This window comes from Ammospiza caudacuta, chromosome 1 (genome assembly GCF_027887145.1).
Source record: "Ammospiza caudacuta isolate bAmmCau1 chromosome 1, bAmmCau1.pri, whole genome shotgun sequence".
Lineage (NCBI taxonomy): Eukaryota > Metazoa > Chordata > Aves > Passeriformes > Passerellidae > Ammospiza > Ammospiza caudacuta.
Window position 1 is genome coordinate 419,267 of NC_080593.1, and position 18,646 is coordinate 437,912.

Below are 18,646 nucleotides of genomic sequence, written 5' to 3' on the forward strand. Positions count from 1 at the left end.
TAAACCTTTACTGGGGGTGGCGGGCGGCGGCCCGGCCGCAGGGCCCCGTGTCCCCGTGTCCCCCGTGTCCCCGTGTCCCCGTGCCTCGGGGGCCGGGCCCCGGCGGGCGCCGCTCCTGCAGGGAGAAGGACTGGCTGCGGATGCGCAGGGCCACCTCCTGCGTGCGGAACGTCAGCCCGAAGATGTCCTCGTGGTAGCGGTTCTTGTCCTGCGGGACAGGCGTCAGGCCGGGGCCGGCCACCCCCGCCGTGTGTCCCCGGGGTGTGTCCCCAGGGGTGTCCCCAGGGTGCCCCCAGGGTGTGTCCCCAGGGTGTCCCCGGTGTGTCCCCGGGGTGTGTCCCCAGGGTGTGTCCCCAGGGTGTCCCCAGGGGTGTCCCCAGGGGTGTCCCCAGGGTGTGTCCCCAGGGTGTCCCCAGGGGATGTCCCCAGGGTGTCCCCGGTGTGTCCCCAGGGTGTCCCCAGGGTGTCCCCAGGGTGTGTCCCCAGGGTGTCCCCAGGGGTGTCCCCAGGGTGTGTCCCCGGTGTGTCCCCAGGTTGTCCCCAGGGTGTGTCCCCAGGGGATGTCCCCAGGGTGTCCCCAGGTGTGTCCCCAGGGTGTCCCCAGGGTGTCCCCAGGTGTGTCCCCAGGGTGTCCCCAGGGTGTCCCCGGGGTGTGTCCCCAGGGTGTCCGCAGGGTGTCCCCCGGGTGTCCCCAGGGTGTCCCCAGGGGATGTCCCCAGGGTGTCCCCGGTGTGTCCCCAGGGTGTGTCCCCAGGGTGTGTCCCCGGTGTGTCCCCAGGGTGTCCCCAGGGTGTCCCCCGGGTGTCCCCGGTGTGTCCCGGCTCCCGGCCCTTACCCTCAGCTCGCTGATGACGTCCCCCGCCTGGCCCAGCGTCATGTGGCCCTCCTGGGCCAGGATGTGCTGCACGGTCTGCAGCACCTCGGTGGCCATGGTGACATCCCCGCACACGTACATGTGGCCCCCGCGCTGGCAGAGCACCTGGTGCACCTCGGCCGCCAGCTGTGCCCGCAGCACGTCCTGCACGTACGTCTGGGGACACACGGGCACCGTGGCAGCCTGTCCCCGGTGCCCATCGCCGCCCTGAGCCTCGCTGTGCTGTCCCTGTCCTTGTCTGTGCCACCTGCAGCTCTGGCTTCGTGTCCCGCGGCAATCCCTGTCCCCTCCGCTTCCATTCCCACCCTGTCCTTGTCCCCAGCTCCGTGGGACATCCCAGCCCGTCCCCGGCTCCGTGCCCACCCCAGCCCGTCCCCATTCCATCCTCTCCATTTCCATCCCGTCCTTGTCCCCAGCTCCGTGCCCACCCCATCCCGTCCCCGGCTCCGTGCCCACCCTGTCCTTGTCCCCGGCTCTGTGCCCACCCCAGCCCGTCCCCATTCCATCCTCTCCATTTCCATCCCGTCCTTGTCCCCGGCTCCGTGCCCACCCCGTCCCGTCCCCGGCTCTGTGCCCACCCCAGCCCGTCCCCCTCGGTCCCCGCTCGTTCCCCCCGGTGGCAGCGCGGTCCCGGTCGCACCTTGGGGCAGCCGGGCTCCCGGGAGAAGGCGGTGAGCACCTGGCTGAGCGCGCCCTGCTGCCGCGCCTCCTCCATCTCCTCGCGGTAGATGTGGTCCAGGGCGGAGGAGCGGCACCCGAACACCAGTACCATGGGGCCCAGGGGGCCACCTGCGGGGGACAGCGGCCTCGTGTCCCACAGCCCCGCTCAGCCCAGCCCTGCAGCCCCCTGCTCCCCGTGTCCCCAGTCTCCATCCCCTTCCCCACGTCCCCAACCTTTTCGTCACTGTCGCCACATCTCTTGTGCCCCATCCTAGTGCCACCATGTCCCTGTGCTCATGTCCCCATGTCACTCCCGCATCCCTCCCATCCCCAGGTCCCTGTCCCTGTCCTGCTCCCCACTCTCATGTCACTATTTCTCCATCCTCTTCTCCCGGGCCCCCCATGGCCCCTGTCCCCTGCCCCAGCCAGCCGTGTGTCCCGTGTCCCCCGTGTGCCACGTGTACCCTGTGTCCCCCTCGCATCCCCCGTGTCCCCGGTGTGCCCTGTGTGCCCTGTGTTCCCCTTGTCCCCCATGTGTCCCGTGTGCCCCGTGTCCCCTGTCACTGTCCCTTGTGTGCCCCGTGTCCTCAACGTTCCCCATGTCCCCCATGTCCCCCGTGTCCCCCGTGTCCCCCATGTCCCCCGTGTCCCCGTGTCCCCCGTGTCCCCGTGTCCCCTGTGTCCCCCATGTCCCCCCATGTCCCCTGTGCCCCTCCATGTCCCCGTGTCCCACCTCCGTTGCGCAGGAGCTGCAGCCGGTGCTGCCAGAAGCTGCGGAAGGGCGCCACGCCGGTGCCGGGCCCCACGAGGATGCAGGGGGTGTCGGGGGCGGGCGGCAGCCGGAACGAGGGGGCCCTGCGGGAGCCGGGGGTCACCGGGGGGGCTCGGGGCCAGACCCGGCCGGGGGGGGGGCGGGAAATGGGGCGGGGGGGTAGGATGGGACATGCAGGGGACAGGGAGGGCAGGGTGGGGACAGGGACGGCAGGCAGAGGACAGGGACAAGGACAGGGACAGGGAGGGCAGGCAGGGACAGGGAGGGCAGGACGGGGACAGAGATGGCAGGTACAGGGACACGCGGCAGGACAGCGATCCCTCACCCCCGGATGAAGGCTGGCACCGTGTCCCCCGGCTGCAGCCGCGCCAGCCACGTGGAGCAGACGCCGTAGTGGAGCGGACCCTGCCCGTCTGTGGGGACCAGAGCGGGCCGGTGGGGCTGTGCTGGGGGGCCGCAGTCCCTCACAGAGCCCCCGCAGGGCTGGGGACTCCTCTGTGCCCGGATGGGGATTTGAAGTTGCTCTGGGGACACTGGAGATGTGCTGGGAACACTGAAGGTGCCCTGGAACCCCTGGAGATGGGCTGGAGATGCCCTAGAGCCCCTGGAAGTGCCCTGGAGGTGCCCTGTAACCCCTGGAGGTGCCCTGGAACCCCTGGAGGTGCCCTGGAGGTGCCCTGAAGGTGCCCTGGAACCCCTGGAGGTGCCCTGGAGATGCCCTGTAACCCCTGGAGGTGCCCTGGAGCCCCTGGAGGTGCCCTGGAGGTGCCCTGGAGCCCCTGGAGGTGCCCTGGAGGTGCCCTGTAATCCCTGGAGGCCCCGGAGGTGCCCCGGAGGTGCCCCCCGCCCGTGCCCCCCCCGGCCCGCTCACTCTCGCTGTGGTAGGTGACCACGGCCACGGTGAGGTGGATCTCGCCCGGGTGGGCGCCGGGCGCGGAGCTGATGGAGTAGTAGCGGGGCTGGAGCAGCGGGAGCTGGGAGAGCAGCAGCGCGGCGGGCAGAGCCACGGACGGGAACTCGGCCAGCACCTCGGGCAGCGTCGGGCACCGGAACCACTTCCACTCCTCGTACAGCCGCGCGTCCTGCGGGCACGAGAGTGGCACAGCGGGCACCCCAGCGCCGGGCACCGGGCACCGGGCACTCCCAGCGCCGGGCACCGGCCCGGGGAGCGGGGCAGCACCCGGGATCCAGTGAGGCAGCGGGGCAATGTCCCGGAATCAGGGAGCAGATCAGCATCCCGGTGCCAGGGACAGGATCAGCATCCCGGTATCCCGACTGCGAGGTAGCTGCCATCCCAGCAGCCCAGTATCCCGGTCAGAGAGGGGGAGCCGGACCCCCGTATCCCCCAGCCCCCCCAGCCCCCAGCCCCTCTCCGAGCAGCGTCCCCCCGCTCCCCTGACCTGCGCCAGGCGCTGCAGCCGCTCCCGCTCGGCGGGGTCCCGCGCCAGCGAGCCCAGGAGCTGCAGGAACTGGGGCGTCGGGGGCGCCGCCACGTCCAGGTAGAAGGTGAGAGCCTGGGCCAGGGTGCAGGGCGGCAGCCGGGGCTGCAGCACCCAGCGGGGCCCGGGGCTGGACCCGCCTGGGGACGGGGGATTGCGGCTCAGTTCTGTCCTGTGTCCTTCCCAGGCCCTTCCTCTTCTCCGTCTTCTTCCCCTCCCACTTCCCCCCGCCAAGTCCTATCCCCTTTGTCTTCCTCTTCCTCACTCCCTTCCTATTCCTTTCCCCAGCCCCTTCCTCTCTCTTCCCCTGCCCCAATTTATTCCCTTTCCCCTTCCTCTTCCTCTTCCCAATCCTCAGCCCCTCCCCATATTCCCGCGGTCCGGGACAGTGGGACCCCCTCCTGTGTCCCCCCGTCCTCCTCCTGTCCCCCTTCTGTCCCCTCCTGTCCCCTCCTGTCCCTCCTGTCCCCTCCCGACCCTCTCCGGTACCGGTGGAATCTCCTCCAGCCCCCTGTGATAGGGATTCCCCCAGTCCCTCCGTGCCCGAGGGGTTCCCCCAATTCCCCCGTGTCTCCCATGCCGGCGGGGTCCCCCCAGCCCCCCCGTGCCCCCCGTACCGGCGGGGTCCCCGTCGCGGCTCTCCAGGCCCAGGGGCTGCTCGGGGCCCGGCGCATCCTCCACCCTGTCCAGCACGGCCCGCACCAGCTCCTCGCGGTTGGCGGGGAACACGCCCAGGTGGTCCCCGGGCAGGTGCGGCAGCCCCGCCTGCTCCGCGCAGCCCACCCGCACCAGCAGCGTCTGCCGGCTGCGGGGGGTGCCAGGGGTCAGGGGGCACGGGGGGCACGGGGGGTGCCAGGGGGGGCACGGGGGGGTCAGGGGGCACGGGGGGCACGGGGGTGCCAGGGGGGTAAGGGAGGGGTCAGGGGGCACGGAGGGTGCCAGGGGGGTGCCAAGGGGTGCACAGGGGGTGCCAGGAGCACAGTGGGGTGCACGAGGGGTCAGGGTGGCACGAGGGGCACAGGAGGTGCCAAGAGCAGGGTGAGGGAAGGATCAGCGGGAGACGGGATGGGGGCACACACGGGGCAGGGGCACGGGGGAAAGCGGCCCCGGGGGTCCCGGCAGTTTTGGGGATTTGGGGACCCCGGGGTGCCGGGAGAGCGGAGGGGGACGGGAGATCCCGGGGCGGGCAGGGGGGGATCCCCTTGCGGGGGGACCTCACCTGGACTCCTCACTCTGCAGGTTCTCCACGGACAGCACCGAGCAGGGGAACACCTGGCGCTTGTGCAGCTGGGACAGCCCTGGGGGGCGTGGGGGGGTCGCGGGGGGTCATGGGGGGCACGGAACGCGCGGGGAGGCACGGAGGGTTGGGGGATACGGGTGGATGAGGAGGCTGGGGACACGGTGGGGACACGGAGGGGACACAGGGGGACATGTGGGGCTGGGGGACATCGTGGGACTGGATGGTGCTGAGGGGACACAGAGGGGCAGGGGAGGAACAGGGGTTTGGGGGGACACGGAGGGGCCGAGGGGCTGGGAGTTATGGGGTCATGAGAAGGCTGGGGGGAACCGAGGGTCTTGGGCAGGGCATGAGAGGGCCGGAGGAGTCCCTGGGGGGCTGGGGGCCGACCCCACAGAGCTGTGGGGTGCGAGGGGATCCCCGGGGTGCTCGGGGGGTGCTATGGGACGGGGGTCGGTGCTCGGTGGGGGTGACACGGGCAGCCGGGGGTCCCGCAGGGTCTGGGGGGTCCCGCAGGGTCTGGGGGTCCCGGGGCAGTCGGTACCGGCCAGGGTCTCGGCGGCCTGGGGCTGCGGCACCAGCCGGTGCCTCTGGCGCTTCCAGCCCTGCGGGGGGGCGAACAGCTCCTCGGCGCCCCCCGCCCCGTCCCCCACGCAGAACGTCTCGCAGGCGGCCTGGGGGCACGGGGGGCCGTGGGTGCCGGGCGGGGGGCGGTGCGTGCCCCCCACCCCGGTACCAGGAGGAGCGGGTGCAGAGCGGCCCCCAGCCCCCCCAGCCCCGCACCTGGAACACCTGGCGGGCCCAGGTGCGGAACGACTCCTCCTGCGCGCACAGCTCGTCGCCCTCGCCCAGGGGCAGCAGCCGCTCCCCGCCCAGCTCCTCCAGCCGCGTGTCCACGGCCCGCGCGAACGCGCAGAAGTGGGGGTATGCCCGGGAGCCCAGCCCGAACACCGCGAACCTGGGCAACGGGGGGCGAGGGTGCCCAGGGTGTGGGGCTGTGCCCGGGACCCCAGCCTGGGCACCACCAGCCTGGGCGGGGATGCACTGGGGGGGATCCCCAAAGGGCTCTGGCCATTATCAGCCCATTGCATGAGGGGGTCACGGGGGCACCTCGGGGCAGCTGCTGTCCCCACCCACACCTGCAGGGCAGACATGCCCATCCCGTGCCCATCCCTGTGGCCATGCCCACCTCATGCCCACCCCATGCCCTCCCCATGCCCATCCTGTGCCCACCCCGTGCCCACCCCGTGCTCACCCCGTGCCCATCCTGTGCCCACCCCGTGCCCATCCCGTTCCCACCCCCCGCCCACCCCGTGCCCATCCCATGCCCTCGGTACCGCAGGGCTCCCAGGTGTCCTGCACTGTCTGTGTTGCTCAGCTGCCGCCGCTTCTTCTTCCAGGAGGACACGAGCTGGTCGGACTGGGAGACGCTGTTGAAGCGCAGCTTGTAGCTCCTGGGGGTGTGAGCAGGGTCAGGGGGGTCAGGGGACCCTGCCCCAGCCCAGCAGGAACCCCCCGGGACCCCCAGAGTGCTCACATGGGCGGCTCTGCCTGGGAGGTGCCAGTGTAGGGCGATGTCATCTCCATCAGCGCCTTGGAGAAGCTCTGTGGGGGCAGGATGTCACCCCCACGTCCCATCCTCATCCCAGCCCTATTCCATCTTCAACCTCAACCCCTATCCATCCCACCCCATCCTCACTTTTATCCCCATCCCTATCACAACCCCATCCCATCCCCAGCCCCATCTCATCTCCAACCTCAACCCCATCCCATCCCACCCCATCCCATCTCCATCCCCAGCCCTACTCCATCTTCAACCTCAACCCCATCCCGTCCCATCCCTATCACACCCCCATGCTCATGCACAGCCCCATCCCATCCCCATCTCATCCCCATGCCATCCCATCCCATGCCATCCCATCCCATGCCATCCCATGCCATGCCATCCCATTATCCCATTATCCCATTATCCCATTATCCCATTATCCCATTATCCCATTATCCCATTATCCCACCCGTACCTCAGCACACTCTGGAGGGTCCCCATTCCCAAACGTGCTGGTGACCACCAAGACCAGGCTCTCATGCTCCAGGGCCACCACGTCATACTCATCCATGCACAGCACCTTGATGGCACGGCAGGGTCAGGATCCCCCCCAGCACTGCTCCTCCCCTCACCCAACCCCCCCGGGCCCTTTGTGGGGCGGTGGGCGAGGGGAGCCGCCCCAGCCCCGCCCCCCGTGCCCTCTGTGCAGACCTTGGGGTCGAAGGCGCGGCGGAAGAGCTGGCACAGGTTCCAGGCGTAGGTGCGCGACTTGCCGGTCTCGGTGCCGTACAGGATGGTGGCCTTGACGCGCCGCGCCATCACCTGCCCCATCAGCTTGGCCGAGATCTTCACGGCGCTGCGGGGCACCGCGGGGTCAGCACGGGGTCCCGGGACCCCAGAACTCCCATAGGATCCCCAGAACCCTGGGGTGCACCTACTTGGCCACCTCCTTGAAGGTCTTCCTCCGGGTGACAGTGGTGCCCTTGGACACGTAAACCTTCCAGGCATCGGGCTGGGGGTGGGACAGGAGGGGTGGTTGTGGGGCAGGGGGTCTGGAGGGGCATTGTGAGGGGAGGGATTGGGGATTAGGGGTTGGCTGTGGGGAAGAGGGGTCGGGGGTCGTGAGGGGCTGGACCCACCCGGTACCAGAATGTGAAATAGGGGTCATGGGGGTCGTGAGGGCTCCTGGGGGTCTGGAAGGGGCTGAGGGAGAGCCCAGCTGGGGCTGGCGTGTCCCAGGGGGGGCTCAGGGGCTGCTGGGGGTGCCCAGTGCCCCTGTGGGGTGGATGCCAGTGCAGGGGGATGCAGAGGGTTGGGGGTCCCGCACGGATCAGCCGTGCCCATTTGGGCAGTCCCAGAGAGTCCTGGGGGCTCCAGGGGGCTCAGTGCCAGCTGACCGGGGGGCTCAGTGCCCTGGGGCTGCACCTCCGGCCCTGGCAGGGGGCACAGGGGCTGGGGGGGCATGGAGGATCTGTGGGTCCAACCCTACACCCCGCAGCAGGAGGGGGCTGTGGGACGGGACCTATGGGGCAGATCCGTGGGGCAGGACCTGTGGGGCAGGACCTGTGGGGCAGGATCTGCGGGGCAGATCTGTGGGGCAGGATCTGTGGGGCAGATCTGTGGGGCAGGACCTGTGGGGCAGATCCGTGGGGCAGGATCCGTGGGGCAGGACCTGTGGGGCAGGACCTGTGGGGCAGGATCTGCGGGGCAGATCTGTGGGGCAGGATCCGTGGGGCAGGATCTGTGGGGCAGATCTCTGGGGCACACCTGCGGGGTGGGGTCCCACCTGGTAGCGGAAGGCGGGGCTCAGCTGGTAGTTGACCATCTCCTGGTGGAACACCGGGGTGAGGCTGCCCGAGAGGGGCGGCACGATCCAGGCCCAGTCCGCGGGACACCCGCCCCGCGCCCGCCCCTCGGCCGCCAGGTGCTTCATGAACGACTCGGTGGCCGCGTGGTGGTCCACGATGGTCACCTGCGCCACCTGCGGGGACAGCGGCCGTGGGCACGGGGGCTGCTCTGGGGACGGGGCCACAGGGACGGGGGGATCCCGTGGCCCTGAGAGTGTCCCATTAGGGGGATCCCAGCAGTGTGGGGGTCCCAGCAGTGTGGGGGTCCCAACGCGGGGTGTCCCAGAAGCGTGGAGGTCCCAGCACAGGGGGTCCCGGCAGTGTGGGGGTCCCGGCATGGGGGATCCCAGCAGTGTGGGAGTCCTGGTTCTGGGGGTCCCAGCACAGGGGGTCCCGGCAGTGTGGGGGTCCTGGCGCTGGGGGTCCCAGCACAGGGGGTCACAGCAGTGTGAGGGTCCCAGCAGTGTGGGGGTCCCGGCACAGGGGGTCCCGGCAGTGTGGGGGTCCCGGCACAGGGGGTCCCACGGGGGTCCCACCTGGAAGCTGTGCAGCACGGCCACGTTCACCTCCACAGCCGCCCGGTCCTTCCAGAGGGACGAGCTGGTCCCCGTGTCCAGCCCCATGCGCCGGGCCACCTCCTGCGGGGGCAGCAGGGCAGGGTCGGCCAGGGGGTCCCCGAGGCGTCCCGGATGGGGTCCTAGTGGGGTCCTGATCGGGATACCAGGGGGCTCTGTGGGGAATCCTGGGGGAGGTCCCAGGACTGATCCAAGCATTGTCCTAGTGAGGGTCTCGGGGGGTTCTGATGAGGGTCCCTGGATGGGCCTGAAAGGGGTCCTAGAGTGGTCCCAGTGGGGGTCGCTGGAGGGTTCCAGGGGAGCTCAGTGTGGGTCCCAAGGGAAATATTGGGGACTACCAGGGGGCTCCCAGGAGGGGTCGTGGGGGGACCCCAGTGGAGTCCCGGAGGGGTCCAGGACCATCCCTGTGGGGTCCCAGTGCAGCCCCGGGATCCCAGTGAAGCTCTGGGGGTCTCTGTGGGGTCCCAGTGCAACCCGAGGGTCCCTGTAGAGCCCCAGGCGTCCCTGTGTGGTCCCAGCGCTGTCCCGGGGTCCCCGTGCAGCCCCGGGGTCCCAGAGCCATCCCGGGGGTCCCAGCGCAGCCCCGCGGTCCCCGCGCGGCTCACCGGCAGCACGTCGTAGCGGTGGCGGTCGCAGAGGTTGCGGGAGCCGATCTCGGTGCCCATGTACCAGCCGTTGAAGGGCGCCGCGGGGAACTCGAGCCCCCCGATCTCCAGCAGCAGGTTGGCCACGGCCGGCAGGGCGTGCCAGCGCAGCCCCAGCTCCGAGAACCACTCCAGCCTGGGGGCACGGTTAGGGTTCCCGCACACCCACACTGCCCCACAGCCCCCGAGCGGGCACCCGGCCTGCATCGCACCCCCGCATCCCACCCGGGGAGGGTCACACACCCACGGCCCCTCAGGGGGGATCAGCACCCCGGTACTCCAGCACCCAGCCCAGGAGGGGCTCAACAACCCGGCATCCCAGCCCGAGAAGGAGCCGGCGTTCCAGTGCCCGTCAGGGACGGGATCGGACCCGCGGCTGCTCCCTGTCCCCGGCGCGGTTCCCCAAATTCCATCCCCTCTCCAGACCCCGCTGCTGCTCCCTGTCCCCACCCTCATCCCCACTCCATCCCCTCTCCAGACCCTCCCCAGGGGTGGCCCCGTGTGACCCCAGCCCGGTCACCGGGACAGTCCCTTGGCCCGGGGGTTCCGGGGTCGCAGCCGCACTCACGTGGGGTGGTGCAGCGGCACCTCGAGCACCAGCTCCGGCGGCAGCGGGAACAGCTCGGGGGACTCGTCGGGGCCCTGCAGCAGCAGCGGCAGCACGTCGAAGCGGCCCCCGCCGGGCGTCCAGCCGTGTTGGATGCAGAGCTGGGGGGGACAGCGTCGGGGGGCCTCCAGGAGGTGTTGGGGGCGCGGGGATTGGGGGGAGATGAAGGGATGGGGGGGATGGAGGGGGATGGAGCAGTATGAGGGGGGAGAAGGAAGAGATGGAGTGGGAATGGAGGGCGGCGTGGAGGGAGCACTGAGGTGGGGATGGAGAGTGAAGAGAGGAGGGTGGGGAGGCGCTGAGGGCTTCTGGGGGCTCAGGGGTGCCCCCACCTCGGTGATGTCCACGTTGGCAGGGTCTCCCATCACGGAGCCGTCGGGCTGCCGGTAGCCCGCGTAGCGGATCAGCTGCGGGTTCCAGATGCGGAAATCGCCGCGGCCCGGAGCCCGCGGGGGGAAGATGGTGATGGCGGACCTGGGGGGGCCGGGGGGGCCGTCAGGGACACCCTGCGGCCGCGGGGGCCGGGGGGCGCCGGGAGGGGCCGGGGGATGCTCACCGGATGTTGCCGCGGTTGGTGGCGAACTGGATGTGCGAGCAGAGGAGGCTGAACATCTCCGGCAGCCCCGCGCAGTCCCGGGCATCGAACACCTGCGGGGACAGGGGGTGTGGGGACCCCTGCGGGCAGCCGGGATGGGAGAGCCCCCGGGGGAATCTGAGGCTCCCATCCTTTGGGAGGGGTCCCCATGGGGCGGGGGTGCCGTGGGGTCTTCATTGGGGCGGGAGCTCCCTGTGGAACCGGGGTCCCGCAGGATGGGGTTCCATGAGTCAGGGTCCTGTGCTACAGGTGCGAGGCAGGGTCTCTGTGGGGTGGGGTGGGGGTTACCCCAGGACATGGGGCATGGGATGGGGGTCCCCGCGGTGTGGGGGTGACCATGAGGGTGTTGGTGCCTGTGGGGTGAGCTGGGGTGGGGTGAGTTGGGCTGTCTCTGCTTTGGTGTCCCCGGGAGTTTGAGGTGTCCCGGGGGGTTTGATGTGTGCGGTGTCCCCGGGGTTTGATGTGTGCGCTGTCCCCAGGGGTTTGATGTGTGTGCTCTCCCCAGGGGTTTGATGTGTGCGGTGTCCCTGGGGTTTGATGTGTGTGCTCTCCCCAGGGGTTTGATGTGTGTGCTGTCCCCGGGAGTTTGATGTGTGCGGTGTCCCCGGGAGTTTGATGTGTGCGGTGTCCCCGGGGGTTTGATGTGTGTGTGCTGTCCCCGGGGGTTTGATGTGTGCGGTGTCCCCGGGGTTTGATGTGTGCGGTGTCCCCGGGGTTTGATGTGTGCGGTGTCCCCGGGGGTTTGATGTGTGTGTGCTGTCCCTGGGGGTTTGATGTGTGTGCTGTCCCCGGGGGTTTGATGTGTGCGGTGTCCCCGGGGTTTGATGTGTGCGGTGTCCCCGGGGGTTTGATGTGTGCGGTGTCCCCGGGGTTTGCGGTGTCCCCGGGGTTTGAGGCGCTCGCTGTCCCCGTGGCTGCGCTGGCCGAGGCTCCCGCACCTGCAGCTTGTTCCACTGGATGCGGCCCACGCAGCGCGCCGCGTTCCGCCAGGCCTGCTTGGCGCCGAACGCCAGCTCGGGCTCCCGCAGCCGGTACGAGCCCGAGGCCGCGATGTCCGCCGCCACCTCCCGCAGCCGCTGCGTGTGCGCCGCCGAGTTCTCCCTGCGGGGGCACCCTCAGCACCCGCAGCCGCCGGGAGCACCCCCGGCACCCCCAGACACGGGCACCCTCGGGGGTTGGGGGGCCCAGCAGCGACAGGGATGTGGGTGCTCTGGGGTAAGGATGGGGATATGGGATGGCCCAGGCAGGGATGGGGGGTCTGGGGGTGCTTTGGGGGAGAGGTGGGGACATGGGGCAGCCCAGGGCACCTCAGGATCTGTGGGGGGTACCCTGGCGTGCAGGTGGGGATGTGGAGTGCTCTGGGCAGGGACGGGGCTGGGGGTGCTCTGCGGCAGGGGTGGGTTTGGGGGTGTCCCAGGACAGGGGTAGGGATGTGGAGGTGTTTTGGGCAGGGGTGGGACTGTGGGCTGCCCTGGCTCAGGGGAGGTCCAGGCTGTGGGGTGCTCTGGGGTGGAGATGGGGCCATGGGGTGCCCGGGGCAGGGCTGGGGCTGGGCTGCGTGTGCACCAGGGCCGCGGGGTGCCCATGCCGGTTGTGGGGGTGCCCGTGCTCGATGACTGGGTGCCCGTGCCCGCGCCCGTTGTGGGGGTGCCCGTGCCCTCTCTGGGGGTGCCCGTGCCCGCTGTGGGGTCCCCGTGCCCGCTGCGGGGTCCCGCCCGCGCTCACCGCCGCAGGGACACGTAGTACTGGGTGATGAAGTCCCGGGCCAGCTCCAGCAGCTCCTCGGGCGGTCGCGTCCCCTCGGGGGTGGGGGCGGGCAGCGGCCGCGGCAGCACCAGCGAGCCCAGGCAGCGCAGCCCCGAGCAGGGCAGCTCCTGGGGGCACCGGCTGAGCCCCCGTCCCTGTGTCCCCTCCCGCACCCTGCCCCGCCCACGTCTGTCACCCACAAACCTGCACCCCAGCCCTGCCACTGACCGCCCCCCATCTGCCTCCCGTCCCGCAGCCCCCCAGTGGGCAAATCCAACCTGCACCGCCATCCCCTGCCGCTATCCCTGCCCTCCTCCCGCCTTTTCCCTTCAGCCTTACACCCTGCTCCCGTGTCCCCGTGCCCGTGTTCCCGTGCCCCTACTCCCGTGCCCCTGTGCCCATGTCCCCATGCCTGTGTCCCCGCTCCCGTGCCCCCCAGCCATTCCCGTGCCCCCCAGCCGCTCCCCCGCCCCGTACCTGTCCCGCCGTGGCACACAGCGTGTCGTAGCTGATGCTCCCCGTCTCCCAGTTCTTCAGGCGGGCGAAGCGGGGCGGCTCGGCCGGGGAAGAGGGCACCGGGCTGTGGGGGGGACACGGGGCACCCCTGAGAGCTGCCCGGGCACGGGGGGCCCAGCCGGGGGTCTCGGGAGGCTTGGGGAACAACGCGTGCCCCCCTCCGTACTTGCTCCCGCGGCTCGGACACCGGGACCCCTCGGTGCGGGACAGGAGGGCACCGGGGAGGGGAGCGGGGCCTGGGCTGTGGCGGGGACAGCGGGGCAGGGCCGGGGGCTCCCCCAACTTCTGGTGCTGCTGGGGGTGCCGATGCACGCCCGCGGGATGGGGAGCGGCAGGGGATGGAGGGCAGGGGATGGGGAGGCTCAGAGGATGGGGGGGCCTCGGAGCGGGGGGCACAGGCTGGGGGGCTGAGCTGGGGGGATCAGGGGGTACGGGGATCAGGGGATGGGGGCTGAGCTGGGAAGTGAGGGAATGGGAGATCAGGATATGGGGGGCTGAGCTGGGGGCGTCAGGGGGTGCGGGGTCAGGAGATGGGGGATCAGGGGACGGGGGCTGAGCTGAGGGGCTCAGGGGGTGAGGGGAACAGGAGACGGGGGATCAGGGGGTGCGGGGATTCAGGGGACGGGGGAACAGGAGATGGGGGGCTGATCTGGGAAGTCAGGGAATGGGAGATCAGGATATGGGGGGCTGAGTCGGAGGGGTCAGGAGTTGAGGGGTCAGAGGGCGGAGGGGGCGCGGGGCGTTCCTGGCCCTCGTGTGAGTGCGAACAATGGCCATGAGTCACAGCGGGCTCCGGGCCACCGCGGGGGGAGGACACGACACGCCCCCGGTCCCATGCCCGTCCCTACCGAGCCCCTCCGAGGCGTGGGGTCCCCGCGCCTCCATCCCCACTGCGCCCCACAGACCCCTCCCCAAATGTCCCCCATGTGCCCCCAGATGCCGCTCGGCCCAGTGAGGCCCCGCGGGTCCCCGGGCCATGCCGTGGGACAGGGGACACTGTCACGACGCCACGGGCAGCGGGCACAGCGCTCTGCTGCCGGCGGGCTCCGTGTTCTGCCCCAGTGCCCCACGCCAGCCACCCCATCGGGGAATCAGGGAGACACCTCCACCGTGGGGACACCTCTGCGGCCGGGACACCCCCACGGCCGGGACACCTCTGCGGCCGGGACACCTCCATGGCGGGGACACACCCACGGCCGGGACACCCCCACGGCCGGGACACCTCCACGGCCGGGACACGTCTCCGGTGGGCTCGGGCCACGTGCGAAGGTCCCCGCGAGCGAGGAGGGGTCCCCGCCGAGGCTCGGAGCTGCGGCAGGTGAGTGCCGGTGCCCCGCTGCCCCGTCCGTCCTTCCCAGCCCGCTCTCCCCGTCCCACCCGGGCTCCTACCTGGGGGGCTCGGTGACAGCGGCGGGGGCGGCGGGGCCGGGGGGGTCCTCGGGCGCGGGGCCGCGCGGGCGCGAGCAGAGGCCGAGGCCGGGGCAGGCGCGGGGGGCTCCGGGCAGGACCCCCGGCAGGTTCCCCATCGCGGCCCCTCTGAGCCGGGAGCGGCCGCTTCCCGCTTCCTACTGCCCGGGGAAGTGGTGACGAGGCCGCGACGCCCCCGCCCCGCACACAATGGGCACCGCCACCGCCACCGTCACCGCCACGCGGCTGGGACACACCGGGGACCCCGCGGGGGCAGAGGAACCCGATCTGCTCCGGGCCCCTGGCATGTGGCCGTGGGGAGGGAGCGATGGCACCCGGAGAGGGGACGCGGGGGGGACATGGCCCTTGGGGGACTTAGGAACACACATGGCACCCGGGTGGGACATGGAGCTGGGGGGGACATGGAGCTGAGGGGGATATATGGCACTGGGGGGATATATGGAACTGGGGGGGCTATAGGGCACTGGGGGACACATGGCACCTAGAGGGGACACAGCACTGGGGGGGACATGGAACTGGGGGGGGATATATGGCACTGGGGGGATATATGGCACTGGGGGCGATATATGGCACTGGGGGAGACGCATGGCACCCAGAGGGGGGACACAGCACTGGGGGGGACACGGCACCCACGGGGACATGGAACGGGACACACACGTAGTGCCAGGGGAACGCACACATGGCGCTGGGGTGGACATGGCACCCTGGGGACACAGCGATGGCACCCACAGGGAGGACACAGCGCTCATGGGGGACACACAGCAGCCCTTGGGGGGCCGCGGTGGTGGCAGGGACCCCCACCCTGGCCACTGTAGGACACTGTACCCACCCCACACACCTTTTCACCGGGGCCTGGGGGTCCCGGGCCGCCTCCAGCCCCCCGGCCGTGGGGCGGATGTCCTGCGGGACCCCCCCACTTCCCGCTGCTTCCACCCAGTTCCGGCCATTGACGCGCTGGGCGCTGCCGGGGACCCCCGGGTCAGCGCCCCTGGGGGAGCCAGCCGGGGGTGGGGGGGCTGCACCCCGCGACCCTCGGGGGGCCCTGGGAACCCGCGCGGGTGGGGCGGGCTCACCCCAGCTGCGGGCGGGGAGGGTCCTGCGGTGACCCCGGAGTGGGGCGGGGGTCGCGGGGGTCGCGGGGTGGGGGTCCGGGACGGGGGCGCTGTTGGGGTGCGGGGGTGCAGGGGGTACCGAGTCCCCCGAATCCCGGCGGGTGAGACCCCCGGAGGCCGAGGAGGGGCGCAGCCCGCGGCTCACGCAGCGACGGGAAACCGCGCCCGGTGCCGGCCCGGCGGTTCCTTCCTGCGGGGGAGAGCGGGGCGGGGGCACCGGGAGGCGCGGGGCGGCACCGGGGCACGGCCGGGTCGGGGGCGCCGCAGGGACCCACACGGGGTGCGGTTCCATCACCGTGGGGCGGGCCGGGCCTATCGGTCACGGCAGAGCGCCCACCGACCGGATCGCCCGCCCTGTCCGGGGGCGGGACTGGCCACGGAGGGGCGGGGGCGATGGGGGTCAGGCCTTGACCCCCCCCCAGCTCCCCCCGCCCCACAGCCCCTCCAAATCCACAGCGTCCCCCGTGCCTCGGCCTCGTCCAGCCCCACAGACCCCCGTACCCCACAGAGCCTACAGCTCCCCCCGTACCCCACAGACCCTCCGTACCCCATAGACCTCCCCGCACCCCGCAGACCCCCTACCCCACAGAGCCTACAGCTCCCCCGGTACCCCACAGTCCTCCCGTATCCCACAGACCCTCGTACCCCACAGACCCCCGCACCCCACAGAAACCCCTATACCCCACAGTCCCCCCGTACCCCACAGCCCCCCGCCCGGCTCGGCTCAGCCCCGCTTGTTCTGCTCTGTCCGGTCACGTTTGTTCGGACCTGGTCGGTCTCGTCAGTCCAGTGGATCCATTTGTGTCCGGTCGGTCCATTCGGGTCCGGTGCGTCCCGGTCGGTCCATTCGGGTCCGGCGGGTCCCGGTCGGTCCGTTCGGGTCCATTCACGCCCGTTCGGGTCCGGTCGGGTCTGTTCCTGGCACTGAGAGCCGCTCGCAGCCGGTCGGTCCAGCCGGTCAGGTCGGGACTGGCCGGTTCCGGTCGGGTCCGGTTGGCGGAGCCAGCCCAGCCGGTTCCGTCCGTCTGTTCGGGCCCGTTTGGTTCCGGTTGGTCCGTTCGGGTCCGGTCACCCCGGCCGGTCCGCGGAGCCATTTTCAGCACCTGGGACAGAGACCGGGAGCATCCCGGGCTGCGCCGGGCTGGGAGGAGACCGGGACCGGGCTGGAACGGCGCGGAACCGGCACCGGAACTGCGGCTGGACGGGGCTCTGACCGGGACCGACACCAGGGCCGGAACAGAACTGGGACCGGATTGGGCTGACGTGGGACTGGGATCAGCACTGGAACCAGAACCGTGGTCGGGACGGGGATTGGTCTGGACTGGGACAGCGCTGAGACCCAGACTGGGCTGGGGCTGATCTCTGACTGCGACTGGGACCGGGACTGGGCCAGAAACGGACTGGGAGTGAACTGGGATTGCACTGGACTGTGAAGGAACTGGACTGGTCTGGAAGTGGACAGGGCTGGAGTTTGAACTGGGACTGGGACTTGGACTGGACTGGAACTGAGATTTGGACTGGATAGAGACTGGTACTGGGACCAGGCTGGACTGGGTCTGGCCTAGAAAGAAGACTGGGATTAGGATTTAACCGGGACTGTGACTAGGCTGGGACTGGGACTGGGACTGGATGAGGTCTGGGCTGAGACTGGGATGGGACAGGACTGGGAGTGGGACAGAACTAGGACTACAACAGAGACTAGAATTAGGATTGGATAGAGATCAGGATTAGGCTGGCATCGGGCCTAGGGCAAGGGCTGGTCTGGGGCTGGTACTGGGGCTGATGCTGGAACCAGCCTGGGAAGAGGGTTAGGCTGGGCCGGGATGGCAGGACTGGGGCGGGAGGCTCCCCCAGGACCCAGCTGGGGCTGTGCCGGGAAGCTCTGCTGCAGCCCCACATGGCCCCGTGTCACTGTATCCCACTGTCCCTGTGTCCCACTGTCCTGGTGTGCCAATGTCCCCATATCTCGCTGTCCCAGTGTCACGGCATCCCACTGTGCTTTATTCTGGTGTCTTGGTGTCTAAATGTCCGTGTGTCCCAGTGTCCCGATGTCCTGGTGACCCAGTGTCCCCATGTCCCTATGTCCCTGTGTCCCCATGTCCCGGTGTCCCCAGGTGTCCCCATGTCCTCGTGTCCCCGTGTCCCACCTGTCCGGGTGCGTGGCCCCGTTGCAGAGCGGGGCTGTGACCGGAGCGTCCCCCGGGGGTCGCGGGGCGTTGCGGGCATCCGGGAGGGGGCGTGGCCCGGTGCCGGTGGGCGTGGCCGCGGCGGGGCGTGGCCAAGGGCGCGCTGGGCGCCCCCGGGCGGGGCGGGGCGGGGGTCCCGGGCCCCCCCCGCGGCCATTGGCTGCGCCCGCGCTGGCCCCGCCCCGGCCCCGCTGTCAACACGCAGCGCCCGCCGCGCCCGCGGGGCCGGGCCGGGCCGGGCCGAGCGCAGGGACCGGCCCGAACCGAACCGAGCTGAACAGAGCCGAACCGAGCCGGACTCAGCCGGACTCAGCCCGCCCGAGCCGGGCCGCGCCGCGCCCGAGCGCAGCCGAACGGGGCCGAGCCGAGCCGAGCCGAGCCCGGCCGAACCCAGTGCAGCCGAGCACAGCCGAACACAGCCGAACCCGGCCGAACCGCGCCGAACCCAGCCGAGCCCTCCCGAGCTCAGCCGAACCGGGCCGGGCCGAGCCGACCCAGCCGAACCGACCCGACCCGAACCGGAGCGGACCGGGCCGAACCCCGCCGCACCGAACCGGCCGAGCCCGGCTCAGCCCAGCCGTTCCGAGCGGAGCCGAGCCGTTGCGACCTGTTCGAGCGGCGGCGAGCGCGCGGGGCGGGTCCCGGTCCCCCCCGGCCGCTCCGTGACTAAATAAGGCCGATGGCGCGGCGCGCACCGGGCGGGTAGCGCGGGGGGGCTCGGCCCCGCCGCCCCCTCCGGCTCCCGCCCCGGACCCCCCCGGCCCCGCAGCGCCGCCGCACCGGGGCGGGCGGGGGCCGGCCGCGGGCCGGGAGGGCCCCCCCGGTGCCGGGGCCGGGGCCCCCCCCGAGCGGCGCCGTCCTT

At 71.3% G+C, this 18,646-nt stretch overlaps 1 protein-coding gene across 1 annotated transcript; it reads right to left on the reverse strand.

The window, feature by feature from the left end:
- Positions 1-7: 7 nt before the first annotated feature.
- Positions 8-14,584, reverse strand: NOS3 (nitric oxide synthase 3). Its single transcript, XM_058819865.1, has 26 exons — positions 14,448-14,584; positions 13,020-13,122; positions 12,522-12,670; positions 11,735-11,897; positions 10,758-10,849; positions 10,534-10,675; positions 10,163-10,302; positions 9,556-9,730; positions 8,912-9,013; positions 8,315-8,509; positions 7,467-7,540; positions 7,240-7,384; positions 7,004-7,108; positions 6,520-6,587; positions 6,320-6,436; positions 5,766-5,940; positions 5,527-5,656; positions 4,965-5,043; positions 4,363-4,550; positions 3,707-3,885; positions 3,178-3,388; positions 2,632-2,719; positions 2,268-2,389; positions 1,515-1,663; positions 836-1,030; positions 8-208 (listed from the first exon to the last, which is right to left on the reverse strand). The coding sequence occupies exons 1-26, from the start codon at positions 14,582-14,584 to the stop codon at positions 8-10; spliced, it is 3,624 nt and encodes a 1,207-aa protein (XP_058675848.1).
- Between the last annotated feature and the right edge of the window lie 4,062 nt (positions 14,585-18,646).